The 18835-nt window shown below is 46.7% G+C and overlaps 1 protein-coding gene across 1 annotated transcript; it reads left to right on the forward strand.

Annotated features, from left to right (window-relative positions):
- The first annotated feature begins 5134 nt into the window (after positions 1-5134).
- Grp (gastrin releasing peptide) lies at positions 5135-18390 on the forward strand. Its single transcript, XM_006970056.4, has 3 exons — positions 5135-5539; positions 11503-11729; positions 18034-18390. Exons 1-3 carry the CDS (start codon positions 5395-5397, stop codon positions 18085-18087), a joined length of 426 nt encoding a protein of 141 aa, XP_006970118.3. The 5' UTR covers positions 5135-5394; the 3' UTR covers positions 18088-18390.
- The last annotated feature ends 445 nt before the right edge of the window (positions 18391-18835 follow it).

Genomic DNA, 18835 nt, shown 5'->3' on the forward strand with positions numbered 1-18835 from the left:
GTATATAAGGTCTTGAGGAACCTATAACCTATGTGATGAGACCAATGAAGACTGATGACATTTCTCTAGGAGACTGGGAGTTTAGGAGCTGAGGAACAGGCAGTTTGCAGCAGAGGCAGATGTTAGAGGTGATGTGAAAGCTGCCCTCTGAGAGAAGGAGCTGGCGTAGCTACAGTGGCCTGGGAAGCAGATTAACATTCCATGGGGATGGGGATGCATAGTGGACACAGACTTCAGTCACAGAGAGGAGACTGGAACAGCCAGGCAGAGGAGGAGGCTCTTCATGTGGCATGTGTGTGGGAGGCAAGGTGCCACCACAGTCACCATGATGCTTAGATGAATGACATAGTTTCTCTCTTTGAGTTTCTCCATATGTCCACTGTGGTCTCACAACACATCACATCCTACTTGATTGAGCTAGCTTATGCTGATGTTTCTTCCCAGCATACAGATGAGCCTGATTAGGTTATACCTTCTAAACCTTTGGGCAATTCTCCCTTCAAATCATGTCACCCAGCCATGCTTTCTTGAACCAGAACATTACAAGGCATAAACTGGCCTGAAATCTTATGTATGTTAAAAGACATATATCATATGCTTTACCGGGAGTAGCAGTCTAGTGCAGGACACAGCTGTTAAAGTCCCCAGAAAATGTCACCTGGTAGTAGAGAGAAAGTTCTGCAGGGCTGTGGCCCTAGTCATCTCCCACAGGGATGCCGAGATGTCCCCAACAGTAATGCTAGATGTTCTCTAAGGTGATGTCACGTCCATGAGCTGGCTTCTTGTGCTGTGTATTACTCTGTCTGTCTTTCTCTGCACTGCCATCGAATGGAGGAGCATTAGCCCCATTCTTGACTTCTCCGCATGATGAGTGGTCTGTACTTTCCCATACCTTGACTGGGGCTCACACATGTGGCTTGCACGTGACTCCCAGTGACACAGGGTATACATGTCAGTGCATGGTCTTCAGCAGCCCTGGCTGGTTCTATCTCTGTCCCGCCATGAGACACGGCTCTTGCTGGTCTGGTGATTACAACAGAGTGACGCTCAGAGCCACCTAAACCAACCCACAGTCAGGATCCAAGACCACAGGGCCCCCACAAAACTGGCAGAGCTCCCCCAGCCTTGCTGAAGCACAGAAAAGCTGTTAAAGGCTGTGTTGTTTCTTACATAGCCCACTTGTAGATAATAGCTAAAGATAAAATTCCTGTTAAGAGATTTAATTACCGGCCTGGAGGCTCATGCTTTTCATACCAGCTATGCATGAGGTGGAGGAAGGTGGATCACGAGTTCGAGGTCAGCCTGTCTTGAAAATTTTTAAAAGGACGGTGGGATATAGTTCAGTGGTAGAGTATTTGACTAGTACAAGTGAGACTCTGATGTCAACCCCTCATACTGAAGGGACTACAGTAATGCCATCTTGTCCTGATTCCTCATTCCATATGTTCAGACACTTCTCAGCCTTCTACAGCCATGTCTGCCCTGGCAGCACCCTTGGGATTTTTCATGACCCTGACCATGGTCCAGGTGTATTAACTGAAATAAATAATGTTTATATAAACTAAATACAAATAAAATAGCTGATAAAGGTATAAATCAAAATAAATTGTCATGCTGTGACTGAAATAACTACCATGTTTTGTCAAAACAAATGTCAAAAGGTTATTCTAGACTTCCTCTAACACTGATGACATTGTGGGTTTTGCCTGTAAGAAATGCTGTACCCTTGGAGCTTGAGTACCAGGAGTCTTTCTGAGAAGCTAGCCCACTCTCAGCCACTATCAAAAATGAAGGACACATAGTACTCTTCATTGGTTTAATAAGTATAGTGATCTGTCATTTTCTTCTATGAATCCTTTCAGGACCACCCACCCAAACAAACATCAAATGAAATGTTCTCGGATGGAATGAAAATTCAAGAAAAAGTGTCCTAGTCTGGCCCACAGCAGTCCTAACCATGAGGGGTGCTGTCCATGGTGGTACCAGGAGAGTCCCCAAGGGACAGGAGCTATTGGGAAGAGGAGATAGTCCAGAAGTGCACTGTGTCTCTCCAGGAGAGTCCCCTGCTGGCCAGTTCTGCATATTCAGCTGTATTTTATAAAATAAAGTTTGCAACACTCTCCAAGTACCCCAGCCGTTCCAAACACTCAAGTTCTTAGCTGCCTATCACACTTCATCTGCCCCCTCTGCGTCGGAGCTGGTACATGACCATCAAGACTGCGACCTCCAGCCTCCCTGTGACTACGGAGCTGACTGACCAAAGGGACATGAGCAGAAGAGCACGGTGACATCTCAGCTGGCGTGAGGAAGAAAAGCAGGCGCATCTGCTTCATTTTCTCTTTTCTGCCAACTGCCACCCAGGCCGTGCCGACTGGGACGGTGCGCCTCGTGTATGGTTCGGTGATCAGGACTTGTTATCCGTCTGCAATGGGATAAGCAGCTAGTGCCTGAGCACAAGTCCCTACTAGCAGTAAATAGTATCTAGTTCAGTGAACATTTTTCTTTTAGATGAGAGTTAGTTTTCACCGTCACCGTGAATAGCAAAGAGTGCCTGTGAGCGTGCCTGGGAGGACCTTACTGGAGAGGAGCGACAAGAAGGAAGAGTACTATGAAGATGAGTGGTACTGCTCATGGTCTGGAGACCTGGATAGAATGAAAGGGGAGCTAGGAAAAGCCAATTAAAAGCCAGGATCCGACATCTCTATGCTTTCTGGCCCACTAGGACAGGGATGAGCTGCTTTTCCCATGATGGCAGACAGAAACCTGTAAAACTCTGAGTCAAGCAAAGCTCTCCTCCTTCAGGTTGTTGCTGTTGTGTATTTTGTCTAAGAGATGCAAAAGTCACTTAAGACACAAGATGTTCTCCATAAAGGGTATGCTGCATTAATGTATGCTGAGGCAAGCTTCCAAGCTCTTCCACGCCCTTTAGGTCTCCCTGCATTAGAGAGAATGGAGGAGGTACGAAACGACAGGGATCCTGACTCCTAAATACCCATATGGAACAACTTTATTAGACAAAACAAAAACAAAAAACAAAACAAAACAAGAAGTTATATTTCACATGGACCATTGCCTGGTGAGCACTTTCTCACGGGAGTTTAGTTTCCCCCTTAGTCAGTGGGGTTAATTATTCCTAAAAGGCAGACCATGGGGATGGCTTTAAAGGGCACCTAGGAAGTCACACAGTCAGGATCTACTGGGGCTCATTCATATGTCTGAACCAAAGACACAATGGCCTCACCCTCCACCTGGCCATAAGCCAGTCTCTTTCTGGTGCGGAGACCGACTCATCTCTTGTACCGGCAGGATGTTGTATCCACTCACCTCTTCTGCATCTCTTCTTTGCCGGCTGAACAACAAGATACAGCCATGAACAGGACGGACACCGGGGCTGCCTGAGTAGGATGCAAACATAACCACATGGCTCTCTGCGCTCGGTGGCAGAAAGTGTGTGGGCTGGGGTCTGCAGAGAACAAGCCCTGGGCAGGAGACACAAGAAGCGAGGTGTCCTTGGGCACAGAAGGAAGAGCTGTGCTTTTTGTGCACCAATGTTTTGACTGTGGTTTCCCCTTGGAGTTGTAAGGAAAACGTCATTTAAAAGGATTGGATTGGCTAATTGTGTGTTGCTGGGGCCAGCATACTCAATAGACATAACTTAGGGGGCTCATATTTTCAGAGGCTCTCCCAGGGAAGGCATACGTGTTGGGGTTCACAATGGTGAGAACAGGAGTGGATGTGAGTAAGACATGGACTGTGAGACAGAAGAAACAAGCTGAGATCAGTATCACACCTGACCTTCAAAAGCCATCCAGGCCTCCTCTCTTCTTAATGGCTACATAATCTCCAAATGCAGTGCCCCTGGAACAAGCGTTCAAAACACAAGGAAGGTTCTCAAAAAAAAAAAAAAAAAAAAAAAGGACCTTCCTCTAGCATTTAATCTGCAGAGGATAGGGTTTAATGCTCCTCCACAGGTGTAGAAGGCATTAGACCCGCCGTTTCTTGGACAAGTCATTCACTCATCAAACATGATGAGCAGCCTGTGATCCAGAGCTCTACAGGTGCATAAGGAAGCAAGACCAGGTCTCTGACAAGTCCCAAGGGTGCTGCTTGGGAGGATGACAGTCTAGGTATGCTCAAGGTATAATGCATGCTCACAGACAGCCTGGGGATGGGCTGCAGAGGCTGGGAACTCAGGAGAGATCGAGTCCAGACCCACTATAGATTCTTCTGTCTGTGTGTGTGTGTGTGTGTGTGCCTGCCACCCCACCCTTCCCTCTTTTGATTTTCCCTTGGATCACTCCCTCAGGATAGTATTACTGTATTTCCTTGGCTTCTAAAAACAATCTTAAAATCAGCATTTTCTCCTTAGAACCAGACACATGCACAAAAATACGTTTCCAGTCCAAGAAAACTGCCATGCAATGTGTTGTGTGTGGCCACTTAAGAGAGGCACACACGTAGTATGCTGCCAGAAGCTCCGACCAGAGACGCTACCAACATGTTCACAGGGAACAACCAGGCCCCAAAGAGGGAGGCAGTTCACCAGCCCTCGGTGAGCAACAGGCCTCACCTATTACAAGCATAACCACAGAATCAGTTCGGGCAGCCAAACCGTGGGCAATTACTTCCTACAAGCTTCTATTTATTGTCACATTGCTATGGTGCACGTCCCCTCAGCATCGATGGAATTGCGCGGGGTGCGTGACCAGTCTTCAGAAGTGAGAACAGACGGGGCAGGAGGAAACTGAGCAATTTTGCAGAAGCCTTGCATGTGTGAAGCAGCTAAGGGACACTGAGTTATTGGTTAGGTGCTGGCAAGGGAAATTGGCAGGAGAGCGGTCCGTCCCCCCCCCCCGCCTCCCCTCCCCGCTCCCCGTTTCTTGGAAGCAGTATTGTCTGCCAGAGGGCCAGTGTTTAATCGAACTAGCTTAGTTCTGTACACAGAGCGTGTCTTCCTTCTTGTTCTATTCTGCATCTGGCAGAGCAAGTGAGGCTGGTGGTGGTGGTGGGAATGGACGGGGGCAAAGCAGGGGTTCACCGTACCGTGTTGGAGAAGACATCTGGGGAAGCAGAAATTAATCGGATGGGACTAGTAGAGAAAGGGGGATGGGTCAAGGTATACTCAGCCTTTCATCCCTCGCCATAGATGGATGGTTTCCCGGACAGGCATCCTGGAGCCTGGTTCGCTATAGGGAGACGTCAGTGCGCTCCGGTCCCGGGTGGAAGAGCCCCCGGCCCCTCCCGCGCAGGCTTCCTTTATATAAAGTCCGGGGCCGCGTGGAGTCAGCAGCAGTGGCGCTCGAGCTCCTTGGAATCATCCCTCCTGTCGCTGCTCCGCCCGGGACAGCGCGCTCTCAGCTTCACCGAGAGCTCCGAGGGCTTCCCGCCGGGACCATGCGAGGCTTCGAGCTCCCACTCTTGCTGTTGGCGCTGGTCCTCTGCCAGGCGCCCCGGGGGCCAGCTGCCCCAGTGTCGGCAGGCACGGGCGGAGGGACTGTCCTAGCCAAGATGTACCCGCGCGGCAGCCACTGGGCTGTGGGTAAGTGTCCTGACAGTGAGATCCCCGCTGCTCCTGTCCTCAGAGGGAGGGAACATCAGCCGGAGGGAACCTCTCTCCCCAACTCTTCATTTGGCTTGGGAGTTTAGCTTGGTTCCTTTCCTTCTACTGAAACACGCAGATCATCCCCAAACTCCATGCCACCGTCTCTTGTTCTGGGAAACCTGATAGGTCCCTTGCCAGTGGCAGACTGGTCCCCAGGTCCCTTCCTTCCAGCTTCCCACCTGTGAGCATTTCTCTTCCGCGGGGCGTCTGGGGCACCCAAGCCAGCTCAAAGCTCTCTGCCCGCACCGCCCAACCTCATCTGCAGCTCACTTTCCCTCTACACCTGCCCCCTGCCTCCTATTGTTGACCTATTCTCAAACAACTTTGGGGAGAGCAAGGTCCCTTATTGAATCCCGGATTCTGATAGAATGGACTCCCATTCCTGTGGGCTGGAACCCAGGCTGCGGTGGTGCACCGAGCAGAACCACAGGGTGTGGGGACCTGGGTGCAGCGTCCCCCACCTTGGCTTCAAGGACTCTCCTGAGTTTTCTCGCCCCTTCCACTCTCTCAGAAGCCATGCGCTCTTTTCCTGGTCCTTATTGCCACCTCCCCCACCCTGACTCCCTGCCTTGGCTGATTTCAGAGATCATGCCTGCTCTCCACGCTTACCTGGCCCCTGCTGCCCGAACCCCAGGCTTTTGTCCTCTCTTAGATCCACAACATCACTCTCTTCCATCTCTTCTTTCTGACTTCTGCCAACAAGTCCTGTTTTCTAGGCGCGGGCTTCTGGGCTTCCTGATTCCAGCCTAGGTGGAGAGGTCTGTTGTACAGTGAGGTGAGGAGTGAGGCCGGGTCCAGGCTGTGAGGAACACGGGCACCCAGAGCTTTCCTGAAACTGGGAGGCCAGTAGCAGCTAACACCTTGGCACCAGCATTCCCAGCATTACCTGGAGGGGTTATGCCTCCCTCCCCAAGTAAACACAGCCTCCATGAAATGCTGAGTCCAAGGTCTCCTGATCTGCACTCCAGTCAATTGTGACTACCTCACATTTCCTGAGCAATGGGTCCTTTCCCTAAAGAGTGTGAAGGTCTCTCTCTCTCTCTCTCTCTCTCTCTCTCTCTCTCTCTCTCTCTCTCTCTCTCTCTCTCTCTCTCTCTCTCTCTCTCTCTCTCCCCCCCCCGTGTGTGTGTGTGTATGTGTGTGTGTGTGTGTGTGTGTGTGTGCAGTGTGTGTGTCTCTAGTCAGGTACTTAGGAGCAGGAACAGTGTATAGGAAAGGAAATTACTCAAGCGAGTCTCAGATACTAGGTACCAAAACGAGGCTGGGTTTGGGGGAAGGAAGGAGGCAGGCTGGAAACTCTGCCTCTGGGCTTTCATGTTGTGTTTTGCCAGAGAGGTCAAGAGCACTGGGTTGCCATCTTATAGTTTTGGAAGGTCTTGCTAAAAGTCCCAGGGATGAAAGAATTTGTGGCCTCGGAGGGCCACTAGAATTCCAGGAGTCCAGACAGAGAGTGGAGTGCAGGTGAGAAAGGGGTGATTCCCGAATGAAGAACACTGAAAAGGTGCTGAGGAACCCAGCGTTAGAGCTGGTCATTCTCAGAAAGGGATTCTCAGGGCTTAGATGCAAAGGCCATTGTCTCATCCAGCCACCAGTCAGTGGGCAGGGAGGGAGAATGGGTACTCCCAACTCCATCATTTTTCTCTCTTTATCATCACACAAGAAGACCGTGAACTACCAGCTGAGCCTTGAGGACCAAAAGCACCACAGGTGGGTGGGAATCTAGTGTCACATCTGTGGTGCATGCCCAGCTGAGGCTGACCCACGGTCATCAGGGGGCACACCTGCCCTGGAAAATTTAGGGTCCTTCCCTCAGTCAGCCTCCACGGTGGTCCCACAAACATCTTTTACAATTTTATTCTCAAATGCACTCTTCTCAATTCAGTATTCTTAAGTGTGGGGGATGGGATGCAGGGCTTATTCACATAAGCAAGACCTCTCCACTGAGCTACAATCCCAGCCCCCCACTGAGATTCTATATAGTTTAGGCAAGAGTTGGCCCAAGATGCCCAGCCTACCCTCCAACTTGCTACAAAGCCCAGTCAGGTCTCACACTTGTGTGTGGGGGGAAAAAAACAACTGCATTTTGGATAGGTACTGTTGAGAGAAGAGCATCAACAGGATGCAGTGATGTGAGATTTAATTTTAGTTTTAAAATATCCTAAAACAATGCCCTTCCTCCCCAATCCCCAAAGACAGATAGCTCAGGGGTTTTTTGTTTGTTTGTTTGGTTTTTCTGTTTTGTTTGAATTTTGGTGATGCTAAGAGTGAACCCATGCCAGCAAGTGCCCTATCACTGGGCTTTGCCACCCATTCTTATCTTTTCTGAGACAGGCCTTACGATGTAGCCCAGCCTAGCCTTGAATTTGTGATCCTCCTGCCTCAGCTTTTGTAGTGCTGGGATCACAGGCATTTGCTGTCCTTCCTGGCTTAGTTCCACCCTAGGACTAAACCTCTAGTACTGTCCACAAGGAAACTGTCAGGGCAGCTCCCTCAGGGAGTTACTCTTCCTGGCTGAGAGAAGCAATGGAGAACTTGGAGACTGCCCACACTTCTCCTTCAGGGCTTTGTGTTCATGGGAATATTTTGTGTGTGTGGTGAACATACAGTCAACACAAAAACTAGTGACTATTCTCTGTGCTTCCCCAAAAGGCTCCCAGTTTTGGCTCTAACTTTGATGTGGAGCAGGACTTGGGAAGCTGAATTGGGTGACATCACTGTTTGGATGCAGAGCAGATTCACACTCACCACAGGGCTACATCAAGGACTGAAATTTACAGTATGTGCTTATAAAGACTATTTTTCCATCTTCCATTTCCGTGTGTGTGTGTGTGTGTGTGTGTGTGTGTGTGTGTGTGTGTGTAGGGGGAATGCCTAGAATCATCCTTGATTGCTCTTCCATCTTATTGAGGCAGGGGCTCTCGATCAGATCCAGAGATCTTGAATGTGGCTTGTCTAGCTAGCCAGCTTGCTTCTACCTTCTGAGGCTGGAGTTACTGGCAGGCCACCAGGGCCACTCATCATTTGCACGGGCTCTGAGGATCTGGAGTCTGGTCCCAACGCTTGCACTGGCAAGTGTTTTAATCACTGACTCATCTCCTCTACCCCATAAATACTATTTCTTGGAAGTACACAATACTTTATATCTTAATGATGTTTTCTCAAATTAGGATAGTTTTTTAGTTTCAACTCCGAAGAAATTAATTTATGTTTCAAACCCACCCTTTGGTGGTATATTATACAATTTAAAGGCACAAAAGCGTCTCTCTTTTTTTCCATTCAGAGCAAAGCTTTATTATTATAAATACTTGTCTTTTTCTCTATTATTATTATTTTAAATACTTTTCTCTATATTGAGATCTTCATTATCTTGATATGGATGTGTGACAGACGATAGGAGATGAAGTGGAAGTGGGTATGGTGTCCATGTTGCCATGGAGATGATGATTTGGTTGACAGTAGCAAGCTCAAAAATGAAATAGGACCCAGGGAATGTGTGCTTCTCTGGGACGTTATAGACGGCACTTCCTGTAATAACTGTGTGTGTGTGTGTGTGTGTGTGTGTGTGTGTGTGTGTGTGTGTTGAGAAGTGGGCAGTTGAACAGCACATCGCTGGCAGGCAACGACTAACATTCAGTCTGGTGTCATCAGATCTATGTTAGATCAATAATGAGATGGGCAGTGGCTCTATTTTCCCATTAGAGAAAAGTCCACAAATGTATTCCGGCGTAGCAGAGTGGAGGTCTTCATAAAATTATCTCCATCACCCCACTGCTTTATTGGCAATGACTTGTTTCTCATTTTCAGCATCCTAACTAGATGACGGGCAATCAGAGATTCCAAGAGTGACTGAAGTAATTACTGTGAGCATCAGGGTTCCAATGCTGTCTTCTAGTCATCATGATTCAATTTCCTCTATGTAACTAACGCTGACGGCACATCAGCTTCCTGGGAAGTTGTACAACATAATCACCATGAGGGCCGAATGCATGGCTATTTTGTGGACAGCTGGGCCACAGTTGACCCAGCAGATGATTGAAACAATGTAAGAGTCTAAGCCTTCACTTGGGACAGTGTCCTTAATAAGCTCTTCAAGCGGCATGGTCTCTTCTCCTGAGTGGCGAAGTCCTCACTCAAAATCTCATTTGAAGACTGCCTAATACTAACAGAATTCTTTTTATTTTTTTTCCAATTCATAAGATATACTGATATACGGTCCTTGTTCCTCTTTAGGACATTAGCTATTTGTAAATCATATTCTTATTTGCAGATCCAAGGATGATCTTTGCTTTGCTGTTTTAAAACCCCAGGAACTTAAAAGACACTTCAAAACAGTGTAATGTATTAGAACTTGGACCCTAGCCTTGTTATAATCCTGGAGCCTCTGCTTACGTCTCGAAGGTTTCAGTAAATCCCCTTTCACCACCCGACTATGGTGTCAATCAAATGAAAGTATCCATGCTCATGCATTCTGCGATCCACCAATTGCAGCTCATGTGACAGACAGAGAGAAGGTGGACAGTGCCACTGCAAAGGGTCTCTTTCCACTTTAAGCCATAGACCATCATTCAAGTTTTATTCCTGCAATGTTTCCCTGGACGGTGTCTAATGTCAGTTAGTGCTGGAACCACGAGACCTTTATTTTCCTGTCCACTTTAAATCAAAAGCACCAAAGGCTTATTAATAGAATAAAGCTCTGTGTCCGAGAAACTGAGAACAGAGAAGTACCAAGTGTGTCCATCCAAAGGGTGAAAGGGTTAAGAACTCAGACCTGGCTGGGTGTGGTGATGTACCTCTTCATCCCAGACCCCAGTCGGCAGAGGGAGGCAGATCTTAGGGAGTTTGAGGCCAGCTGGGACTACATGGTGAGACTCAGTCTCAAAAACAAACAAACGAACAGAAACAGAAAACAAATGAATGAATGAACAAACAAAACAGAAATATGTGCATTTGGGGTTTGCAAATTCCACCAAGTTAGACAAGCTGAGTTCAAACCCTGGAATCCACAAAAGAAGAGAACCTCCTCCTACAAGTTATCCTCTGACTTCACACACACACACACACACACACACACTAAATGTAGAAAAAAAAGTGCAGACCTGGGATTGGCCACCAACTGCTTAGATAAGTGAATATCCCTGTTTGTAGTACTTTGGCCTCCTTTGTAGGGTTAACTAATTAAGTCATTTATAAGGTGGGCACATGTGCCTAGAACTACTGAGAGATTCTCAGAGACCCGAAAGAAACCTCTAAATTGATGTGGCAGCTGAACATCAGTCAGGGCTTGTTTTTCATTACTCTCTGTTAACCCACCATCCCTTCCAGGTGAGGTTTTCTAGATTCAATTTCAGCTAAAATTCAGAGAAAGTTTAAATGAAAGATTCCTTTGGTACAATTGTATTACAGATAAGAGAAAGGCAACATTTAAAAAAATCATACAAAGGAACACATCAAGACTTTGATTTTCAGCAGAAACTTGAAATTGGTGGTGGGAGACGTCGGGAGTCTGCCTTTCAGTTGGACACACAAAATTGATAGGACTTCACATTTGGAAGCTTTTTAGGTGTGATTTGGCTTGCCCCCTTCCTTTCATAGTTGACAATACTGAAGGCTAGGTGCTACAGTGCTTGTCTGAGGTCACCCCACTAGTCAGCAGAGGTGCTGGAGCCAAATCCAGGGCTCCTGAGTCACACACAGGTCTGAATTTTGTTCAGTTTACTCCCCATTTTGAGCAGAAAGTAAAGTTTGTGTGTTGTGTATAGACTAACTCCTAATAAACAATGCCGTTTATTTTGCCTTTACTGGGAAGCAGAATCCACTCTACGGGCATCCATTTCAGTGGCTCCTTCTTTCATTCCCCTTGGTCGAATTTGTGGCATCCTGGTTTTCTTCTGTTTTCGCAGGACACTTAATGGGGAAAAAGAGCACGGATGAATTCCCGTCCCTGTATGTGTCTGAGGGAGATGGCCTGAAGGAGCAGCTGAGGGAATACATTCGCTGGGAGGAAGTGGCTAGGAATTTGCTGGGTCTCCTAGAAGCCGTGGGGAACAGAAGCCCTCAGCCACCTCAGCACCAGCCTACTTGGGATTCCCAGGAAGGCAGCTACCCTAAAGATGTTCCAAACGCAAAGGTGAGACAGACACACTTCGGACGTGGGGTGGGAGGTATTTAGGGAGAGTTGTGGGGGCGGGAGGCGGGATCTGATGGGGGACCATAAACTGCTTATTATTATTACGTTCCCCATTGTTGTACAAGATACCTGACAGAAAGCGATTTGGGAAAAGCTGGCTTTGCTGTGGCTCACAGTCGAGGTATGGTCCACCAGAGTGGGGGAGGTGTGGCAGCAGGAACGTGAGGTTGGTGAAAGGGGATTTACTGAAACCTTCCAGACGTAAGCAAAGGCTCGAGGATTATAACAAGACTAGGGTCCAGGTTCTAGTACATTGCACTGTCTTTCGATAGAATAGTTTTTCTCTTAGAAGAAAAAGCTAAGGTCCAAAGTCCAGATTAGGACATTTTTATTAGTAATTATGCTCATTTGAAACAGTGATTATGGTTTTCATGAGGATTTTTGTTTATTTGTAGCCCAGGCTAGCCTCACACTGGAGATTATCCTGCCTCAGCCTCCGAGCATTTAGGATTACAGGCATATGCACCACCCCTCCTTCTTACCAGGATATTTTGACAGTAAGCTCACAGACAGTATTCGAATAAATTCTTGTGGGTTTATAGATATGTTAATTTTTGATAAGCACTAGAGAAAGAATGGTCCTGTTTGCAGATGTTTTCTTTTCAGAGGAGAGAGTTCTTGTTTGTGTACAAAGCTGTATTTTTTTCCCTACTTATTCCAAGATTGAATAATTCGAGTTCCATTCTAATATTCAAAACTCAGTGTGCATATCTGAAGCCAACTGACTTATTGGTATACAATAACACTAACGTGGTAATGTTCAGATACAAAGACAGCAAACAAGGGAGGCTGGAGTTCATGGGAAGTAAGGCAGCTGAAAGTGAGGTAATCATCACCAGCTTTGAACACACACACAGTAGAAGGTAAACGTAAACAACAACAACAACAGGGTGCAGGCATCCTTTCTCTCTACTTCCTGGTCCACTGCTGCTCTGCCACGTGCTCCCATGATGGACTGAAGCTGTTGAAACCGTGAACCAAAGTCAGTATTTCCTCCGTTAAACATGATGAGGTGAGGGGAGAGAGATGGCGTGGTGATTAAGAATACATAGTACTTTTGCAAAGGACACAAGTTCGGTTCTCAGTACCCACACCTGGCAGCTTGCAATTGCCTTTAACTCAGCTCCAACGGACGCCCTCTTGTGGTCTTCGTTCACCGGACCAAACTCACACACTGTAATCCAACTCCTAGGATAAGTAATTGACCTCATTAGACATTCACACTCTTAGGGATTCTATTTAGTTATAGTTTTTGATGCTAGAAATGAATCCGGTGCATCGTACATGCTAAGAGTATGCTCTACTACTCAGTGTAGCCCCAGCCCCTGGATTTTGAGGGTGAGGAAACTAAGTCACACTACTTTTCATTGATGATACCAATAACCTGAGTTCCATCTGCTTCGGACAGTATTGCCCTGCAGGCCCTCTTCCAGGGAATGGCATCCGCTCATCTTAACACATGGGATGCAGGAGGGAGAAGGGGGCCTTACTTTGCTCTGTTCTGAAAATGGATAATGCTTGCTTGTCGTTCACAGAGCTCGGAGACCTCTCTGCTTCACTCTGTCACGCTGGTTAGCTCTTTGATGGCCTTTTCCAGGGGCTCAGGGCTAACCATTTTGGAGGGGTGCTTTCTGTCTCACTTCCTGCCCAGCCGATGGGGCAGTTTTGATGTTAAGGGCAAAGTAAAATCTCTTTTGTTGCATGAAACACCTGGAGAGAAAGCCTTTAGTAGCTTGAGGGAGACCAGCTCCCACTTTTTCCCCCAGGGTACTCTTGAGGAGGGAGAAGTGAGAAATATATAGATAGAAATATAGAGGAGAGAGACAGTTAGAAACATAGGATAGCTCCGGAGGGCCTGGGTCAAAACCCACCAGCCCCTTCTGTCTCTACTAAAAGGCTTTTAAAGGAATGCCAAGGGGTGGAGCAAAAGACCTCCCCCAGCACAGCCAAGTGCCGACCATCCCAGACACCTGGAGACCATGCACATGGTCAAGCCATCCCCTAATGCAGCCCTGCTGTGTAAAGCAAGCTCAGCTCTCATTAGGAAACCTCTGTGGGCTCCCACAGTAGTTTTTATTCAGAAGAAAAAAATCTAGATCAAATCAACCAATACAGAAATCAGTACCAAAATTACGAAGACCTCTGTCTGAGTCAATCTCTTGTTGCAATGGGGTTACAGGTGGTCAGCTTCCTTTTCTGTCAAAGGCTCATTGGCTCCGAGGGGGCTGTGAACTTGTAACTGACTGCTCAGCCTCTACCCGGCTATGCTTCTTCTTGGTCAAATGATTTCCTGGAGTGGATATTTAATAACAGCACAGTTCTTATTTATTTGAGGAATACCAAACTCACTGACAGCCCTCAAAGATAACTTTCTACAAGGATGAAAACGCACATGCTCTTGTAGCTCATTCATAAAACACTCTGGACACACGCAACTGTGTTGTTCTTCTCCAGCACTTAGTTTTCTTTAGAAATTAAAGATATATTTATATTTTAGGTGTACGGGTGTTTTGCCTGCCCGTTTGCCTGTCCACCATGTGTGTGCCTGGCCTTGCAGGTCAGAAGAGGGTGTTGGATCCCCTGGAACTGGATGTACAGCTGGTGGTTGTAAGCCTCCATATGGGTGCTGGGACTCAAACCCTTGTGTCCCTAACTGCTTAGCCATCGCTCCGGCTCCAACCATGCCTCATTGTCCTGAGCAAACAGCAGAATCCAGTTGGAGTTGTCCTGTCCCCTGAACTTGCCTCTGCCAATCATCGGACTCCTGAAAAATTCAGTAATTTCTCCAGGGCCCTCAATGTCCCATATTCAGCAGAATATTCAAAGCTTTGAGGAATTATGAAAGGATAACTTCGCAGAGGTCTCCGTGTGGCACTATATAGGCTGGATTGAGGGGACAGTCCTGGAAAGTGGCTGTTACTTCTCCCAACACTACACAGGCTCTTTTTTAGTTAGCCAGGCCTTGCTTTCTGAGCTTTTTTATGCACTGTTTTTCTTTCCCCAAGTCTTAAAGCCCATCCCGTTCAACTCTACCTCAAGCTGAATAATTAGCTATCCGAACACATCAGTCCTATTCTCTTGGATGCATTTCCCAGAACCTTGAAAAACAAATTTAACAGTGACTTTAGAGAGCAAACCAGTTTATTGTTTCTCTTGCTTTGGACATTTTTGCCTCAGTGAAAATATGTTGTTGTGAAAATTGAAACCGTTTTATAATTATCTTACTCAAAAAGGAAGGAGTGCCGAGAGAACTGGTCTATTAGAAATCCATAGATCTCCCAGTGTCAGAGAGAAGTTTAATAATCTAGCTGAGAACCACCAGAATGAGCTGCAGGAGCTTTCAGAAGCTGAAGGACTCTGCTTAAAGATGAAAACCTCTCTACACATGCTCTGCTCTCTCCCGGCAGCCATAAAACACCAAGTCCCGTTGCCAGCTCACCCAGAGCTGTAGTTAGAAACTGAGAATTTCCTATGTTTTGATGGCAAAGAGATTTACTTAATTCAGAGTGGTGTGTGGGAATGTGCGCTGACTGCAGACACTGCTCGGAGCAGACGGGCCCCAGAGCTTTGCCAGCAAGAGTGGCCAGGCATGTTCGCGTTAATGTTCATCTCTCTTTTACCCGTTCTCCTTTCCCCGGTCCTTTAGTGCTATCCTGAAAATAGTGGAATTTCTACTCCATGGTTTCTACAGCGTGGGATAGGGTTCAGGTCAGATCCAGGGCCTAACCCATAATCTTGGACATGATTGTGGAATGTTCTGATAATCAAGGAAGGATTTCTTTGTAATGTAGAGCCTGGCTACTGCTCTTTGCAGCCTTGAGCTTTTCTTTTTATCTGTGGACATGAACACAGGGGTTGGGGATGAACTTGCAGAGGCTGATGGCGGGAAGATATGTAGGTTTACCCTCACTTTTTTTTTTTTTTTTTTTTTTTTGAGGCAGAGTCTTTGCTATACAGTCTAAGCAGTCCTGCATTGGTGAACTTCCTGCCATCAGCTTTCAATGTAGCTGAGATTACAGGCATGTACCACCATGCCCAGGTTTTGTCCTCGTTTTAAAGGGACCCCTCATAAAAATCAGTCTAAGGCATAGGAAGTGGTTTTGTTTTTTTTCTTAATGTTTGAAAGGTCCCTGTGATGGCTAACTTTAATTGTCAACTTGACACAATCCAGAATTACTTGGGAAAAGAGTCTTAATGAGGGATCCTCTACACTGGGTTGGCCTGTGGGCATGTCCGCAAAAGGCTGTATTGAGTAGGTTAACAGATGTGGAATGACCCCGCCCACTGTGGGTGTCACTGTTACAGATGTGGGAAGACCCCGCCCACTGTGGGTGTCACTATTCCATAGGAAGGAGTTCCTGAACTGTATAAGAGTGGAGGAATCAAGCCGAACACATGCAAGCAGACATTTATGTCTCTCTGCTCTCGATTGTGGGTGTGATGTGACTGAGTTCCTGCCTTGTCTTCTCTCCTATGATGGACTGTAACCCAGAATTGTGAGCTGAAATACACATTTTCTCCCCAAGTTGCCTTTTTAATTTTTTTCAGTATCCTAGTTTGATTTCTGTTGCTGTGATAAATATCATGACCAAAAGCAACATGGAAAAGGGAAAGGAAGGGCTTATTTGACTTCCAGGTCATAGTCCATCACTGGGGGAAGCCAAGGCGGAACCCTGCAGGTGGAAATTGAAGGAGAGACCTTGGAGGAGGCACACAGCTTTACTGGCTTGCTTCCAGGCTCATGTTCAGTACCTTCTCTTCTACAGCCCAGGCTCACTTGCCCAGGCTTGCATTGCCAACAGTGAGTTGTCCCCCCTACAAAAACTAGCAAACAAGAATATGTCCTCTCCCACATGCACACAGGTCATTCTGATGAAGGCAATTCCTCAGTTGAGGGTTCCTCTCCCCAGGTGTGTGTGCCAAGTTGACAACCAAGATTAGCCATCACACTCGGGACATTATATCATAGTAACAGAAACGCAAGTTGAGCAGTTCCCAAGGAAGTTTCACATAGAAAGCAACATAAATCAAGAATAACCAATAATCCTCCAATGACCCCAACAACTTCTGTGCAGGAGGAATGATACCTCCCTCAGCATCTCTGTCTGCTGGATCCTGATCCTCAGTATACTCTGCTTTCTTCTTCCTTTTCTCTCTACTCCTTTTTGAGTTGGACTAAAACTTTCAGTTCAACATTTTGAAGGGGTGGGATGGGGTGGGATGATGGGGTGGGATCGGGTGGGATGGGGTGGGGTTCCTCATCCTCAGCTGGCTCCTTCCATGGCCATTGGGTCATTTGGCAGGAGAGATGGTAGAATCTAAAAAGGATGGCAGTCAGGTGGTTGCAGTCTTGGTTCTGAGGCAGGAAGGCAAAGCTAATTGGCTTGTGTGGGAATCCATCCTCAGCACAGGGCTCATTAACATCTGCTGCACACAGCCCAGCTGCCGGCAGGTACCATTTGCCTAAGAATAGCAGTACTTCCTTCCCTTATTAGAAATGGGTGACCAGTCTGGAAGCAGGGGAACTAAACTGCCTGAGAATCTTGGGAAGAGTAATAAACTCTTGTCTGGGTTAAAAATAATAAGCTCTAGTTTCTCATCTCTTTGGGTAAAAGTTGCTGAAGGGGAATAAAGTTTTTTAAAACTGTAATGATTTTTTCCTTTATTCTCAGTGAAATTGAGCAGAAGCCACAGCAAGCAAATGGCAATAAATTTAGAATTTGGGCGGAGACCCAGAGGAACTCCTCTTCCTGAGTTGCCCACACTGCTATCATTTCCTGGTTCAGTTTGTAGATTCAGAAACAAGCTTTGACTAGTGTAGCGCAGTGGGGGGAAATAGCATTCCATAGTGCCCTTGTCTCCTTCTCCAGCTCTATTCTAACACTGAATAAAACCTTTAACTTTCAACACTGGTCAAAACACACCCGAGGAACTAGATCAGAAGACAAGTTTAGCAGGTGTAATGCGAGGACCCCCAGGTGCGCAGTTCCGAGGTGGTGGGAGGAGCTGCTTCATTTCTCAGAAGTATGAGTCCTTCTCTAGCACTGTATTTGAATCCCCAAGAAGACTTGTGAAGGCAGAGCAGAGGGCTCCTCACCAGAATTTCCAAGTCAGAAGATTTGGGAGTTGACCCAAGAATTTGCCTTTCTACCAAGTGATGTTGATGGTCTACCGGAAATGGGTACCACTAGACTCCTCGTCACTCATGTGTGTGTGCATAACTATTTCTATTTTTTTTTTTTAGATGGTAGACTCTCTGCTCCAAGTTCTCAAGGGGAAGGAAGGAACCTCCAGCTGAAGGGACAATGACAAGGACAGCTTCCAAGGAGCAAAACAAAACCCTTCAGAGACTTCTGCAAACATCAATTCCGCTGGCCCATCAACCAGATTTTCTTTGTGCAATTTACTTAACGGTTCTTGTACGTTTCAACCATGACTAAACTCATGATTTTCAAGCAGCATCTTCTGGTTTGAACTTGTTTCTGTGAACAACTGCCTAGAAGGCTTTCCAATGAATGCTTTTTTTTTCCAGCTAGGCTTCTTGTTGATTGGATTCAGGGCTCCAATCTGCTACCATTCACAATAAAAGCTTACTTAATCACATTGCCCAAAGGGCAACTTGTCCTCCTATTTCAACTCCAAATGAAAAGATAGCATGGCAGAACTCAAAAAAAAACACCTTGACCATACACTTTGGTGCTCACTGATTAAGGTAGGAGGAATCACCAGCTGTCATCTCTGAGGGCTACTTAGTGAATTCTTGTAGTGAGTAATGTCATCAGTTGGGCTGGGCTGGTGATGGAAGCTGGCCTTCTCCATCACTTAGTGATTTCCTTATCTTTAGTCCTTACCATGTACAACCCCATGTGTGACTGATGTTATGATATATTCTTTAGGATGGCCCCAGGAGCTGAAAATGCTCATCCTCCTTTAACAGATGAGGAGACAAAAGATCACAGAGGTCAGGTGACTTTCCCAAGGTTGTGTGGTAGATGGAACTAGAATCCAAGCATGTTTTCTGCCTCACTCCATCTTAAAACCTTCTT

The sequence above is a fragment of the Peromyscus maniculatus genome, chromosome 19 (genome assembly GCF_049852395.1).
Source record: "Peromyscus maniculatus bairdii isolate BWxNUB_F1_BW_parent chromosome 19, HU_Pman_BW_mat_3.1, whole genome shotgun sequence".
Classification (NCBI taxonomy): Eukaryota; Metazoa; Chordata; class Mammalia; order Rodentia; family Cricetidae; genus Peromyscus; species Peromyscus maniculatus.

Bases quoted from the DNA above. Each gene is read 5' to 3' on its own strand.
- Grp (XM_006970056.4), top strand. From the start codon at position 5,395: ATGCGAGGCTTCGAGCTCCCACTCTTGCTGTTGGCGCTGGTCCTCTGC. The intron at 5,540-11,502 runs GTAAGTGTCCTG...CTGTTTTCGCAG, and splicing joins CGGCAGCCACTGGGCTGTGG to GACACTTAATGGGGAAAAAG. The intron at 11,730-18,033 runs GTGAGACAGACA...TTTTTTTTTTAG, and splicing joins AAGATGTTCCAAACGCAAAG to ATGGTAGACTCTCTGCTCCA.